Source organism: Thunnus albacares, chromosome 8, assembly GCF_914725855.1.
Source record: "Thunnus albacares chromosome 8, fThuAlb1.1, whole genome shotgun sequence".
Classification (NCBI taxonomy): domain Eukaryota; kingdom Metazoa; phylum Chordata; class Actinopteri; order Scombriformes; family Scombridae; genus Thunnus; species Thunnus albacares.
The window spans coordinates 17,429,955-17,445,680 of NC_058113.1; the positions used below are offsets into that span (position 1 = coordinate 17,429,955).

General features: G+C 41.3%; 1 protein-coding gene across 5 annotated transcripts in view; it reads left to right on the forward strand.

The window, feature by feature from the left end:
• Positions 1 to 645: 645 nt before the first annotated feature.
• The window catches only part of nbeal2 (neurobeachin-like 2), a 37,250-nt gene continuing 22,169 nt past the window's right edge, over positions 646 to 15,726 (forward strand). For 2 of the 5 annotated variants that reach the window (XM_044359216.1, XM_044359217.1), the window contains exons 1-13: positions 646 to 2,335; positions 9,678 to 9,766; positions 9,985 to 10,149; positions 10,646 to 10,727; positions 11,091 to 11,203; positions 11,456 to 11,538; positions 12,267 to 12,352; positions 12,458 to 12,761; positions 12,932 to 13,038; positions 13,387 to 13,473; positions 14,439 to 14,522; positions 14,755 to 14,853; positions 15,028 to 15,680. In XM_044359216.1, coding sequence (XP_044215151.1) covers positions 2,261 to 2,335; positions 9,678 to 9,766; positions 9,985 to 10,149; positions 10,646 to 10,727; positions 11,091 to 11,203; positions 11,456 to 11,538; positions 12,267 to 12,352; positions 12,458 to 12,761; positions 12,932 to 13,038; positions 13,387 to 13,473; positions 14,439 to 14,522; positions 14,755 to 14,853; positions 15,028 to 15,680 — 2,027 coding nt within the window. In that variant the 5' untranslated portion in view covers positions 646 to 2,260. Of the gene's footprint in view, positions 2,336 to 8,092; positions 8,346 to 9,671; positions 9,767 to 9,984; positions 10,150 to 10,645; positions 10,728 to 11,090; positions 11,204 to 11,455; positions 11,539 to 12,266; positions 12,353 to 12,457; positions 12,762 to 12,931; positions 13,039 to 13,386; positions 13,474 to 14,438; positions 14,523 to 14,754; positions 14,854 to 15,027; positions 15,681 to 15,726 lie in introns of those variants that run through there. The other 3 variants (XM_044359218.1, XM_044359219.1, XM_044359220.1) reach the window with 3 other exon arrangements.

The following is a 15,726-nucleotide window of genomic DNA, read 5'->3' on the forward strand; positions in this document are numbered from 1 at the left end:
CCTCTTGCCTGATCATGTGATATTATGTTTTTGTTTGACAAATATCGTCAGAAATAAATCATTACATTGATTGAATTTGAAAAAATATTATCTAAAAATATAATTGCTACTGAGGATAATGATATTTTTCCAAACTTTGAAACCAGGCAAGCATATATTAGGGTGTATGTTGGATTTATTGGCACATGTAATAATGCCTGAATTGATATAACTTTCAGCAGCTTACAAGCTTTTTTTGAATAGCCTATTTAAACCTACCTATAGACTACTAGCAGACCTATAGGCCTATATTAAAGTTGACAAAGGTCACACAGCACAGACCGGCACATTGTCCCGCCTGTTGATGGTCACACTCAGGTCCTGGTTAGGAATGTAGGCCATCGTCATGGTAATACAGCTGCCTCAAGCTTCACTGTGTCCATCCTCGTAATGACCAACAATTAGCGTGTGACAACTCAAACCTGGTTGTGCTAAAGATGCTAGACAGGATAACGATCAGAAAAATGACACAGGTAAATTCATGATGTTGAAGTTTGTAGTTTATTTGTAATAATTGGCACACAGAAAAAAAGAGAAAAAATACCTCCAGACATAGATTATAGTGATACCACAGCAGATAGGTAAAAGTCAGCTACACCGTACACTGTAAACTCTGCACTCAGTACAACAGACACACTGCATGTCAAGTGATGAAGTACATTTTCCAGGTAACACTGTTTGACCAACGTGCAAAAAACATGTAAAATATACACAAAACACATAAAGTAATTGGACTCAGAGAAAAAAATCACCCAGCTGCATGCACCCATTAATCCAAACACACTCACAAGAACCTTTTACAAAACCAATACAACAATTTACACTCAGCTTACACATTGTATTCAAGAATGAGACACTTTTTAGAGAATTGAAATGCACTCGAATATCTTGTTTTCACATGAATTGGTAAGATTTTCTCCATGTGGCTTTACAGTAGACCAAACACCAGCTGTACCACTTAAAACATCCAAATACAAGTTAATGCATCATCAATTAAGTACTCTGAAAGGGATCAAAATGGATCATTCTTTATGAGTCCCTTTACCTTGGACCCCTGTGTACCTTTCATTGCTCATACCTCCACTTTTATTAGAGTTATATTTTGAATGCAAAACTTTGAGTTGTTATTGACCCATATATATATTCGATTTCAGTTTTGATATGAGTAGCACTCGTTCTATCAATGTAGGTCACTGTGTTTATAGGTTTATTGCTTAACAGTCTCCATCAAAGATACAATAAAATCATGTGCAATGAACATTTATAACAACCTACTAAGGCACCAGGAGTCATTATAAGTAGCTGTTAAGAGTTTGAAGTGCAGTTGTGTGTCTTTATGTTATCAGTACATCCTCAATCTACAGAAATTGCATCACCAGCTATTAGTAATACAATCATTAATAATTGTGTGACTTATTTATGTATTTTCTTTCTTTTGTGACGATTGCTTAATAGAAATAAAGGGTGTTTTGTTAATGCATGTAGCAAGAATTCCTACTTTTCCTTCATCTAGGGTACTACTTGCTGGAGGAGGCTGCCTATGTCTGTGTTTATGTGTGTATGTGTGTGTGTGTGTGTGTGTGTGTGTGTGTGTGTGTGTGTGTGTGTGTGTGTGTGTGTGTGTGTGTGTGTGTGTGTGTGTGTGTATCTTTAAGAACACCAGCCTACCTGTGAGCATGATCCACAGTCAACTCTTTGCTGTATTCCCTTGCTTGTTGATAGTGCCAGGTCCTAGTTGATGTTAACTTGCCCCCTCGCTCATCAGTCTCAGCACAGGGCTGCTTCACACCTTTAATAACTGACTCAATTCGTATGGGAAGCGCTGTCATGTTTTTTGCTCTTGAGCGTACGGGATCTGTCGCTTCCGTGGGAACTCTCTCCAATAGGAATCATACAGCAACAAGCTCGCTCTAAATGCGGACATGGGTGTTTCTCCAGACATGAATTTCCACGCATTTCTGTTCCTGATCTGACTAATGCGACAGTGATCGCACCGTGGCCGCATTCACACCGTCATGTTTTGCTTTTTCACGCCACTCTGATAAGTTTGCGTGTCGAGGAGGAAAGCACTTTTTGCGTGGATTTTATGGTGCCTGGATTTGCAGGAATGGTTCACCAGAGCGTGAAGCGTCCTCCTGCTTTTAGGAAACAACTTCAAACAGCCTCGTTGTTAACCATGCTCACCAATCTTATGTTTATTTGAGGGGAAAAAAGGGAGATAATGAGCAACCACAAGGGCGGCGGAATGGCATCGAAGGAAAGGCTGTATGAGCTGTGGATGTTATATTACACAAAGGTGAGTGCAAGTGCGGAAGACCTGACGGAGACACCTGTTGTCGCAGCTGCTGCTCTACCCGAAGTTCATAACATGATCCCGTAAACATACGATTACATGTGTGTGTTGTGTATCCTGTTTCTGTCCGTTGTTGTAAACGGTTAAATGAGGAAGTCGCCTATTTTTGCGTGTTTGTATTGTGGCGCTTTATTTACCCAGAGGTGGCTGCCCTGTTGAGTGCTACAGAGGGATATCTTGTCATATCATATGACAGTGTCACTCAGCCATTCAACCTAATTGAAAACAGTTAGTAATAAGGGCATTTGGGCCGGATTAACCCACTTAATGAAGAGTGTTTGATACTGTAGTCACCTGCGATGCAGGTGTTAGTCAGGCTACTTCCTCTTCCTGTTTCTCCCTGCCTCCATCCCTCAGTTAAAGCATGTCACATTTTTAGGCTATAATGGGATTAATATTGTTAAGGAGACTGTTTTATTGTCCTGGCAAAAGATGTGGCCATATTTACACTTATGACCTATAACATATGTTTATGTTGCTCCACGTTTGCACTGTGGTTACAGTATTAAATACGAAACAATATTACATGTCTCTTAAAGGTGCAGTGTGCAAGCTTAAGTGGCATCTAGCCACTAAATCGGACTTCACAGAAATGGAATATAACATTCATAAGTATGTTTTTATTAGAATATAATCACCTGAATATAAAAAATTGTTCTTTTTTCATCACCTTAGAATGAGCCCTTTATGTCTACATAGGGTGTGGGTCCTCTTCCATGGAATCCGCCATGTTACATGTCTCTACAGTAGCCCAGAATGGACTAACCGAACACTGACTCTAGAGAGGGCCTTTTGCATTTTTCAGGAATTTTGCAGCCACCGTAGGTTCTCCTACATACTTGGAAGAAGAGAGACGTTCAGTTGGTTGCAATCTGTAACCTCACCTCTAGATGCCACTAAATCCTACACTCTGCACCTTTAAACTTAAATTTGGCACAATCCCATATTGAGTGTTAAATAGTTTTTGTATGGTTTTTAGTCTCAAATGTTGCGCCCTCTGGGTGGGACTGCAACTCATGGTTGTTCATAAAGGTGCAATATCTTGATAATAAGGATGAAAGCAAATGAACAGGAAAAGGATTTTGCAGATTCTTTCATGGCATGTCTCTTCTTGAAGGAGAAAGTCCATTTGGCTGTGAATTAATCAAGTATCATTATTTAATGTGTTTGCAATCTGCTTCCATGCCTGAGGACAGAGAAAACAAGAAGGGACATCTTTCCAAGTTGTACTGTATATTCACTGTGGGGCATGGACCCCCCTCTTATCATAACAGCAGATACTGTATAAAAGGCCGCTTTCTTGAGAAGGATGACTGGACCTCAATCATAGACAAGGACATTTTTCATTACATATCTCTATTGAATTTTGTTTTAATTTAGGACTAGACTTAATCCCAATCTGGGAAACCCGCCAAAGTCTGTAAAACAGAGCAGAAGTCAAAGCTGAAATAACTGCAAAATCCCCTAAATGCAGCGTGGGTAATTTGGATGACAAAAGTGAGCAAGAAGTGTATCGCCTCTTGCAGCGCTTGCTATCAAAGTGGTCATTGTTGTCACTTTGGGCAGATCCCAGAGGAAGTGTGTTTCTAATCCGCCCTGTCACTTCTCTTCTGGCTGCTGCAAACTGTAGTTTGTTAGTGACATTTCATGGCTGTGCTGCAGTCTTTAACAAAAACAACAAGGTATAGGCACTGACACAAATAACCCACTACCAAAAAGAGTCATTGATGTGTGTGTGCGCGTTTCTGCCCTGAATCTGGCTGTGACAGCTGTCAAGCATCTCTATATGTGAGACCACTTCCTCATTTAACTGCCTCTTGCCTCTCAGATACTCTTCAGCTGCCCTCAATGCTCTAAGAACAAAGTTTATAATAGTCCTTTTTACACATTTTCACCAGACGAATGCATAGATGTTCAAGCTTTCTCAGAAGTAGATTTTAACGTTTGGTTCAAATGACCTGCATTGATAGCCAGGCTGTGGTGAATGATGGCAGAGGAAGGAGATTTAATTGAGCTCAGTATTAAACGTCACCACCTTATGTGACTCAGTGGAACACAATAGAGTGCAGAAAGGCAGCAGAACGACTGCAGAGAACAATCACCTGCCTCTCCTATAGACTTTTAGCATGCCACTGTATCTCATGTTTTTGTTGCCTGTTGCCTGTTTGTCAAGTTGGCATAGACATTATCTTTATTGAACTGGACACATCCCATCTCTGACTACCATGCCCTGTTTTCAGACTTGTCATATATCAAGGGAAGTTTTTAATATTGCAAATTAGTCAAATTGGATAAGAGACCTGAGCTCCATTTGATAGGTTTTTTTTTTGTTAGGACTGTAAACAAGCCTTTACTTATAGTGGCAATGGCCTGAAACTGTTTGAGCTTCAACAAACACACCCGGGCAGTTTAGTTTTACAACCTACAACAGATCTCACTGTAAGTCTGAAAATGTTTTGGTCTTGTGTGTCTCTGTTGTAGACTGTAATGCTGTAATTCAGTGTAGAAAGAATCTAATCTTTCTTTTGGAAAATAACAGGTAGTGCAGTGATTCAACCAATCAGCAAACATGTGATAAATGTGGGATAATACAGTATACAGTATGATAGAACTGTGATGACTCTTAACAGCTGATTACAACATTTGAGTACGTAGCTCAGCCATGGTTCTGTATTTGCAATAAGAAGCAAAACTTGCTCAGGCTTGTATGTGATAAAGGAGCTCTGCTTCCTCCTATTGTGCAAGAAATCACACACCCCTCGTAAGACTTTTAGAACAGCTGAGGTTCACAACTGATGTCAAATGTTGAAAAGCCATTGTGATACAGAATTATCTTCACTTATCTATCACTTTTGCTACAAATCAATAGAGCTGTATATGGATAAATCACCACTGACATGTACTCATTCCATCACATAGATTTGTATACATGTATTTGGGCAATGCAAATGCTTTTTGGTAATCAGGAAACAAAACCCTCATACAATGGGCATCACATGTCCGTGTCTTTCATCTGCTGGAGTTAAAAACAGCCTCATTGGCACTATTTCAGGGCTTTGTATCTCCTATCAGAGAATGTTTTTAGGGCCATCATAAAATGCTCATACCTTACAGGTATGGTCACACAGAGAAGAGTCTGATCTAATCACAGAGGGAGTAACATGACTTGTCAGATCGTGTCTGAAGAAATCCAAAAAGGTATTGTTATTGAATGTGCTTGTTCTTCTCCCCAGGTCACAAAACAGAAAATAATGTTAAACTTAACTTTGACAATTGTTTAATGAGTTTTGTTTGGTTATGTTTCATTACATGCCAGTTGTAGGGCTGCAGCTAATTGTTATTTTCCCCACTGATTACTTTGATGATGAATTTCACAATTCATTAATATGTCATTCAGTGAAAAACAGCGACCAAAGTGTCTGTAAAACGATACCAGAGCTCAAAGTTATGTTTTCATGTTACCTTTTTTGTCCAAGAAAAGAAAAAATACACAAAGTTATTCAATTTATAATGATACAAAACAGAGAAAACCAATAAAGGCCTCATATTTGAGAAGCAGGAACTAAACGTTTGGTATTTTTCAGGATAAATTATGAAGAATTGATCAGTGAAATAGTAATTAATTAAATAAAATGATTTATCAGCTCAGCAGTATATGGTTACAAGAAACTACAATTCATTGAGGTCTTTTTTTTTAATCAACTGGCAGAAGATTTCATGTTATTGCAAAAGCATGACGTGTTAGCATGTAGCATTCAGGCTGCCCGTTGACAGAAGTAAGCATCATGAGGTGAGAAAGCCTGAATGTTGTCAACAGTGTTCACTGCCTAAAACACAGATAGCTGTTCCAACACACACACACACACACACACACACACACACACACACACACACACACAAAATCAAGTAAAACTACAGACCTTCCAGATGTTATAATTCTGGATGGAAATGAGGAACAAATGAATATCTTTCTCATCCGCTACACAGCAGTGTGGATACAGTAAGATGTCAGGCTGGCAGACAAATAGTGTGTGATTATCCCGTGATCATTAGCTTGAGAGGCTCTTGGGGGGGTAATTAAAGCCTGTAGTGGTAGAGATGACCACAGTGACAACCTGACTGCCACCCGCCTACACAGCTGTGAAAAACCACCTCCTCTGCTTGCTGTGAAGACAGAGCAGTAACATTTCCTGGCTTTTGTCGCTACACAGTCACTCACACTGCTATGTCTTAGTCTCAGTTACTGATGATACTATGATGCGCGTCAATATGCTGGAGATATACAACAACAACACCAATCATCCCCGCAGCTCACTATGACTGTCCTTTGAGACCTGTGATTGAAATCCCCAGTGTGCTTCCATCTCCCCTGTTTACCAACAGAAGGGCCAACCAGGAAAATCAAAGTGCTCTTTGCTTTCACTTGTGCAGGAAGCTGGAGCGAAGCAGAATGCCAAGCAGCAGAGAGCGGTACAGCTGCTTGGCCATGTGCAGAGAAAACAGAGATAAATGACACAGTTTATAGGGGTTGGTACAATGTGTTTGGTTTGTGACATCGATTCTAACAGTGTCTTTAATTTGCCTTTTTGTGCAAATTGAACGAATCATTGAGCTAGTTGCTCTGGGCAATATCAAGGGAAACAAGTTGAACTACAAGTGCGGGACGTGTATTTATTTAAAGGTGTCGATCAATAGTATTGGTGTGTAAGGGATGATTTTTAGGATTTGTTAAGAGTAGAGACATATAGCAGGATTCTTCCAGGTGTCTACCAATATTTCTGTAAAAAAAGACAATGTATTGCCCTGGTTTTACTTCTCATCAGCAAACCAGTCTCACTTCCTATCTGTGATCTAATTTTTGTATGATACACCATCAATCCGCCCAGCTTCAGCATACCTAAACAACAGGGCAAAGCATCCCCACCCAACAGGGAACAGAAAAAAATATACTTACTACATACAGTCTGGCTGGTCACATAGCTAGCCTTGATTACAGTGTGTCCTTATACATTGAGGATTCCAGTAGATCAATTTTAATTGGTGACGTATCCTGTGGAGGTTGACATCATCACCATAAAATCCTATTATTATAACCTCCAGTAATGTTAGGGAGGATTCGCTCACTGTATATTTTATCGGGAAATAAGACAAAGCCGAAGGGGTATTGTAAATATTTCTCAGTGTCCTTGTTCTCTTACACAAGTCTTAAATACCTGACTGCCTGTTTGAGGCACAAAACAATAGGTTGTTCACAGTTTCCTGTTTTCACAGTGTGCATGCAGAGATTTTTACACAGTATCTGTGTGATTAATGTCATCTTATTTTAATATTTTCAATAACTTGCTAATGAGATTTTGTTTGAAAGCCAACAGTGACAGAGTGAAGGCTTATGAACTAAGCTTTCTCCAATTAGAAATACAGTGTTCCTTATAATATAGCATTCATCCAGAACATTATGTACACTCATCACATTTGAGTCTGTTTGCACATTCAACTCACTCAGTGACGCATATTTCAAAAGCTGAATTTCAATGCTTTGCCGTTTCTCCTGCAACATTTTTTTGTTGTGTCAAGTTGAGAAAGCATAAACGCAGTCCTGGTTCATCATTGCTGCTGTGGGAAGTTTTTTTTAATTTTTTTTTTATAGAGGCCTCCCTCATATCTGCTCACAACGAGCAGTAAAGCAAAAGAGGAAGGGGTTTGACGAGTATGAAGGAAATAAGCTTCTGTTAAAGTGACATGTCATTTCCTGGTTACTTTCTTGACGTTGGGAGACAAGAAAGTAGCAAGTCAGATGCTGGCGCTGGTTTGGAGCAATGTGCAGCTGAGGTGCTGACCGTGGACTACACTGGCTACACTGAAGGAACATCTGAGACTGGGTTCACAAGAACCTGGCACCCTGCTCAGCCACATACAATGAGAGATGGACTGGCTCATAAGTCAATGCCAGTTGGTAATGTACATTTAATATTAATGCAGCATAAGAAAGACATGATTACAGAATGTTTTCAGGGTTAACTGCGTTAGTTCTTCATTACCATTTTAATTTTACTCTTAGCAGAGGAACTGTTAGTTATACATTAGACATGCAACAAGCTCTAATATGTAAGTACAGTATAATGCTGGAGCTCTGTACTTGAGGTTTTTCTCCTGGTGCAATTTTTAAAGCCGCAGCACCGCATACATCGCTACTTTTTTGACCTACAGAGGTTGCTTGTAGGCTTTAGGGAAGTGGATTGTTATACCATGTGCTGTTTACGGTATGTTATTTGTGTACAGTGAGTCAGGCAGTCTGAAACAACTCATATCTTCCCCTCACTCCGCCTGCTCTTGACAAATCAGCAACAGTAGCTTTGTTCATGCTCAGCTAATCAAAATGTTCAGGTTGTTCCATCACACAGTACATCAGGGAACATTTCTAGATGTTTTGTGTGTTGTAATTTCATGTTAAAACACTGGGTTCCCACGAGAAGAACCACGTGTGTGAATCAGCAGAATGTAATCACGATCATTTGAGATAATTATGTTTGGTATATGTTCGTTTGTTTGGGGTTTTTTTGTAATGCAAAGAATCCAGTTTAAAGTTGACCTGTTTCTCTGGTGACCTGTCTGACATTTGTGTAATTTAGTCTGACGTGAGATGAAGAGACTGATGTGAGGAGGGAAGAGTGGCAGGATATGTTGCACTGCAGAGGCTGATTAAAATGGTGATAACGATTGTTGTATATAAACAACAGTCCTTATCTGTCTTAAATGACATTTTAAGTATGCAGTAATGCAAGGATGTCTTATTTAAGACAATGACATACTAACAGTAAAAGCTGTTATTGCAAGCTTATTGCTGTGTACTTTATGTTACTGTGTGTGTGTGTGTGTGTGTAACTTATGACTGATACAGAGTTTAAAGAGAGGAAAATGTTGAATGTGTTTCTTTTAACCTCCCTGCTTTGAAAAAGGAAAGAATTGGCTCATGTGTTCCTCTCTGTGAGTTACATCTCTTTGCAACATCCTGTTACAAAAAGCAGGTCATAAGATTTAGTCAGTGCCATGTTTTCTTTTTTTCTTTCTTTTTTTTTTTTTTGCAACAGTGTGCCATAGTGTAATGCACAGGGACAAACTGTTTTAGATAGTATATTAATTGAGCACAACCAAAGATCATATTTTTTGATATTTTTTTTACAATACACATTTTTCACCTGCAGTATTGTTTACTAACATTGTGCATGTGCCTGGAGGCATGAAGGCAGCTTGATTTGCTTCACATGCTCTTTCTTCCTTCATGCAGAAAGACGTGGGTTATCTGCAGCAGTGGCTGGAGGCATTTGTGGCGTCCTTCGAGAGGCTCATTGATGTGCAGTCACTGGAGCCTAGGAGGTGAGTAGTAACAGGTATTTATATTACACAAACTGCGTAGCCAGAAGCTCCCCAAGCAGGATGAACTTCGACCTTCTGTAGAGATAGCTCCCATTTTGACATGTTTATGTTAGGTGTAAACGCAGCCCCTATTAAAACGCCCATTGCCTCTTTCCTACTGCCTCCCCTCCCCTTTCTTCCCATATCTCTTCATGTCCTCCTCCTCTCTCATCCTCCAGGCTGGAGGAGTGCAGCTCGGAGGTGCCCTTGCTCCCCAGGGAGGTCCTGGTGTTCCTCAGCACCCAGCTATGGCACAGTGCGCTGCACCTCTCAGGCGCTGCCGAGCACAACGGCAGCACCCCGCACCCGCTGCTCCTCATCAAGTTCTTCATTATTGTCTGCAGGTGAGGACCCAGCCAGCTGTATATGCTTCATATTACGTTTGTGAACATAATATAGTAGCTTTGTCCTAATTACAATATTGGTTGAAATAAATTATAGTTAATAAGCAGCAGGCAACAGTTTAGACCATTTAAATGTTTCTTTCCCAAGTTTCACTAAAAATGAGACTGTAGGACTTTAAGTGATTAGACAATATTCAGTAAGTTACCAGACCCCAAAAATATGTATTTGAGTTAATAAAATGCACAAAATTAATTAATTTCCTGTCATCCCTTACTGAATAACAAAGGAGGAGAAGGAGATTAAGGGAAGCAGACGAATTACAGTTTTTCAGATTTTCCAGAAATTGCATTACAGATTGTGCAAAGAGGCTGCAACTCAGTGTCAGGAAGTTGTCCTGCACTGTGTACGTTCACTATATTTTTTACCAAAGATCTTGGGTAAGCACCAGGCAGAGTTTGTTAACATTGAATTGCATGAGTTTCTCTCTACTTCTAGGAATATGGAGAACATCGACCCAGAGAAGACCCCTGGTTTTGTTTTCGAAACTATCAAGCTTTTGAATTTCTGCTTGGACCACGTAAGGCATTTATAATTCAAACAGCATGCAGATTTCAGTGATTTATGATGAGGCTTCACAGCAATGCTCAGCATGCAAAGATTACTTAGTGCCTTTTTTAGGCAAACTGTGCAGAGATGTGCTATACAGTAAAGAGACGGAGAGCTTACACACAATTTACCCTATTTATAGTGTGTGACATCTTCACACAGAAGTAACAGAACTAGTTTACAGTGAAAAGAGAAGTAGGTGTGTAGTTGTCCTTCTATTCAGTGTTTTGGAATGTGTTGTATTTGTTCTGTTGTGTGTTGAAAGAAACAGGTGCATCTGTGCTAAGGATGAGTTGAGTGTGTCCTAACTTTTTGTATTGTACATGTTCATCAGCTAAAGAAGGGACAAGGGGAGCAGTCGTCCCTGCAGTCAGTTGTGCTATATGGACTCGTGCTGTGTGAGAGCCTGTTTGATCCTTATCAGACGTGGAGGAGACGCCTAGCAGGGTGAGTGTGTTTAGCTTTTTACTGGAAATTGCCTGTGTGAATGTGTGAGATGTTGAATTTCAGTCACACAAACACCAAATCATATGCATTTAACATCTTGCTCAGCCTTTTGTGACGTGCAACACCTCGTCCCATTGCCTCTAAGCCTTGAAGTCAAGCCTCATTAGAGCCAGTGGTATTAGTGGCAGTCGCACACTGGTAAGTGCGCAATGTGAGTGGGAGTGTGGTGACTCAAGGCTTTGTGTTTTACAGGGAGGAGGTGAGCTTGCTAGAGAGGAACAAGTATAAGTTCTCCCCACTGGCCCTGCCAGAGGAGCTGCCTGCTCTCTTCCATGGTGAGACACTCCCTTTCGTCTGCTCTACCACTCTGATCTCTGTCAGACCTCGCATACCATGAGAATCAAACTGTTCTCCCACTGCTCCCACAGCCTAGATCTGGTATCTTTGACTTGAAAAAGCACTTTCGTTTTTGTCCAATCCTCTTAATAAATCATACTTTATCAAAACTTTTTAAATTGAAACATACATGTGCAGTGTTCAGTCCAGTCTGTTAGTTTGTTAGATTTTGGTTAAAAGCTTAATTATTCAGCATCTTATTATCAGATATAGATTTATCACCAGTGCATTTCTAATTATGGGAGCCCATTTGATTAGCTAGCTCCAGTCTGTAAGTACCAGGGCAAATCTCAGTCTTGACAAGTTTCAGTATGTCCACATTTCAGGAGGATTATACGCAATAGCATTCCCTAATTGGAAATATTTAGAGCTAATTGTGTAATATCTTGCTAATCAGTGAGGCTTAGGCTTTTCTTTTTGACATAACCCTGAATAATAATAAATAGTGTTGGCATTGCAGGGGAATTTTGCTGAGCCACTGTACCGTGAACTTTGGAATTTTTTTTTTTTTTTTGGTGTCTAATCCACTGACTTGTTTTCTATACCCACATATGCTGCAAACAAATATATTATATAATATTTGCATGATAATATGACAGCACTGTGTTAATGTTTTGTGTTTGAGTGTTAGCTTGCGTAACGTTGACTCTTGAATTCATGTTTACAGAAAGTCTCCAGGAAAGTGAGCAGATCCCAGAGCTCCTCACACTCAGACTGGTTCATCTCCAGGGTGCTGTCATCAGTGGAGGAAAGGTCTGCTATCCTCTTCATCAGTGATTATTCTGCAGTCTGAGAACACACTACAAATGCAAATTAAAGCTGATTACAAGGGGAGTCACTTTGTCTGTATTTTTGCAGAAGAATGGTCTTCTTTCCATCACTCCTCACTCTGTTGAGGACCTGTTCTCTGTTCTGCAAGTGTGGTGCTGCCGGACCTTCCCCGTACCCAAGGACACCCGGCTCCCACGGATGACTTTGCAGTGCCTGACCGCAATGATCCACCTCCTGCACTTTAGCAGCCCTGCGGAGCGGCAGGTGGAGATCAGGACGATACTGGAGAGCTACTTCCAGCTCCTCAACTGGAACCGTCCGCTCAGCAGTGAGCAGCAAGACAGGCAGAGCTGGGAGGACAGCCTGATCTGCCTCCAGAGCCAAATGCTAAGTAAGACTAGGTCCCATCTGCAAGTCCAGCTGAGTATAAAGCGCTCCTTGTTTTGAACTCAGTTGGGTTTTATCTCTCTCAATCAGTACGGAGGCCAAATAATCGATTTTCCCGGTGTCTGATAAATAAGATGAGTCAGTGTTCAACATCCGTTTTGTTGTTGTTTTTAGCTGCTGTTCCTGAGATCTTGCAGTGCTCTGACAGACCAGTCCTGCAGGCTGTCTTCCTCAACAACAACTGCTTTGAACACATCCTCAGGCTCATTCAGAACAGCAAGGTCAGACCCTTGTCTATCTAAAATGTGTCTGCCTGCTCTGTCAGCTCTTTCTGTCAGTTGTCTTTTTATTCATGTCATGTCTATTTCCTCTCTTATTTGCCTGAATGTCACATCTGTTGTCTGACCTCTTTCCGTTTGTTCAATGGGAAATATCACAAAAATGGACAGTTTTTTTTCCATTACACAGCTACAAAACATGTCCTAGAGAGACCAGGATCAAACCTGGCTTTATTACCTCTCATAGATGACTTTTTGTCTAATTGTCTGTCTTTTTGTGCTGTGTGTGTGTGCATTCCTGCCTGTGTGTGTGTGTGTGTGTGTGTGTGTGTGTGTGTGTGTGTCCTGTAGCTCTTTCAGAGCAACAGGCATAGGATGGAGCGTGAGGTTGTGAGTGACCTCACTACACGTTTACTCACAGAGGTCGAAGTGGACCAGGTACTTTCCCCCCTGGTGTTGATATTGGTTTGTCAGCAGGAAACTCAGCTTTCTCTCTACTCGTTCACTGCTCTAAGGTCTTTAAACAGGAAGCTTTAGGCAGGAAGTCTGGCTTACACTCATTTGTAAATAAAACAGGTAGCACGGTGCATACATACATGATAATTGTCGTCTGGAGTTCCCTTTTTATCTAGCGTATCAGTCCATCTGGAATGCAAGTCCACATACAGCTTATGTTACATGTGATTTACTGTTATTTTGCTCCACTTAAATCCCACTTGAAATATATATAAAGTGGTGTTATCTTTGCGCATGTTGAAAAGTTAAGATTTAGGTATGCAGTTGGAGGATTAATCTTTGCTTGTGTAGGAGTGTTGATTTATATCACATTCATAATTAGAGGCTGAATTCCCTGTTGACAACACTGGGCAAGAAGAGCATGCTGGGTTTTTTTATAGTGCATGAAATGAGCCGTTTTTCAATGCATGTCTTTCCCTCTTTCCTTGTATTTTGGCTGCTCTGTCGCGTGACTGCTGGTGCCTGTATGAAAGACCTGGCTCGTGTCCTGGAGTTTGATTTTGATGCCTTCTTTCCAGCAATAGTTGGAGATTGCTGGATTTTTTTTTTTTTTTGGTGGTTGGCTTTGGTTTTTGCATGCTGGGACCTATCAGTAATTAACAAAGAGGCGATTGTTTGGTGACTGGTACAGCAGTTCCCTTACTTTGACCCAGTCTGCTCTAGTAATTGTGGTGTGGAAATGTGCTTTACTTCCTCTTGCACTTCAGAGGTAATCTGAAGAGAAATCCCTCCTATTATTTGGTGAAAATGACTGGGTTTTTTTGGGGGGGAGGGTCAGGTACAGTTCAAATATTCACCTTTTTTGGGCTTTTGGTGTCACATTGTGATGATGCACACTTTTATTTCTGCACTGCCTCCATCAATTATACCTCCTTATTTTGATGTAGGTGTGGGAGAGAGGATCAGACAGTATTACAGTTCATGCCTTAGGAGTCCTCACAGCTATAATGAGTAACTCTCCCTCTGCTAAGGTAAGGCCATGTATGATCGTCGTACTTATGTGCATACATTATTAACCATAATATACTGTATAATCTGTAATGCATATGATACCAGAAAAAATTAGAGCCTGTTGAGGAAAGCTGTTATCCTCTCATGTGGGAAATCTCATTGTATTCCCCTTCCAATGTGTGGAAGTGTGCCAACTAGTTATCCCCTGTGGAGCAGCTTACTACAGACTATTTCTGTCTCCGTCCCCCCCAGGAGGTTTTCAAGGAGAGGATTGGCTACTCCCAGCTGTTTGACGTGCTCAAGAGTCAAGGTCAACCCACCAAAAGGCTGCTGCAGGAGCTAATGAACATGGTAAAAATCACTTTTCCTCATTATCGCCACTGAGCAGAGACAGCAGAATTCAATGTCTTGTACTAATGACCTATTTAAATTGTGTTAGTGCTAATTAATCCAAAATTATTAATCATGTGACTATGTCAATATGTTATCCTCATTCTCTCCTGTCTTGTCGCTCTCTGTCTCCAGGCAGTGGAGGGTGAACATGCCCACGCACATCACTTGGGCATCAGTAATGACCAGCCTTTGCTGCTGCTCCTGCAGTGGCTGCCTGACCTGTTTGGTCAGCGGGACCTGCAGCTGCTGGTGGCTCAGTGGCTGGCTGCTGTATGTGGCGGTTCCTTATCCTGTCGCACCGTGGCTGTGGAGGCAGGAATGGTGGGGGCTCTGCTGCAGGTGCTCTCACAGCCTCAGAGTCTGGACAGGCAGTGTGCAGATGCCCTGCTGGGCCTCCTGCAGGACTTGGGCTCCCTGTGTCTGAGGCCAGAGGAGCTGAAGAGCCTGCTCAGACTGCTCAGGGTGGATCAAGACAATGCTGCAGTGGTAGGAAGGGTGCACCCCTACTGCACTCGAATCATCCGAGTGCTCTCGGCCATGGCAGCGAGAGAAGGCCAGGACAGTGCCTTGCAGTACTTTGATCTTACACCCCCTATGGCAGGTATTATGGTACCTACAGTCCAGCGCTGGCCAGGCAGCGGCTTTGCGTTTCATGCCTGGCTTTGCCTCAATATGGAGTTCCCTTCCTGTCACTCTGACTTTAACAACCGTAAACCTCCTGCCAACTCTGGCATAGGAGCTCAGCATGACATGGGAAAAGGACCGCGTAGAAAGCAGCTGTACAGGTAGAAGAACATGCAAAAGATTTACAAACTTTTGTATGCATAGCTC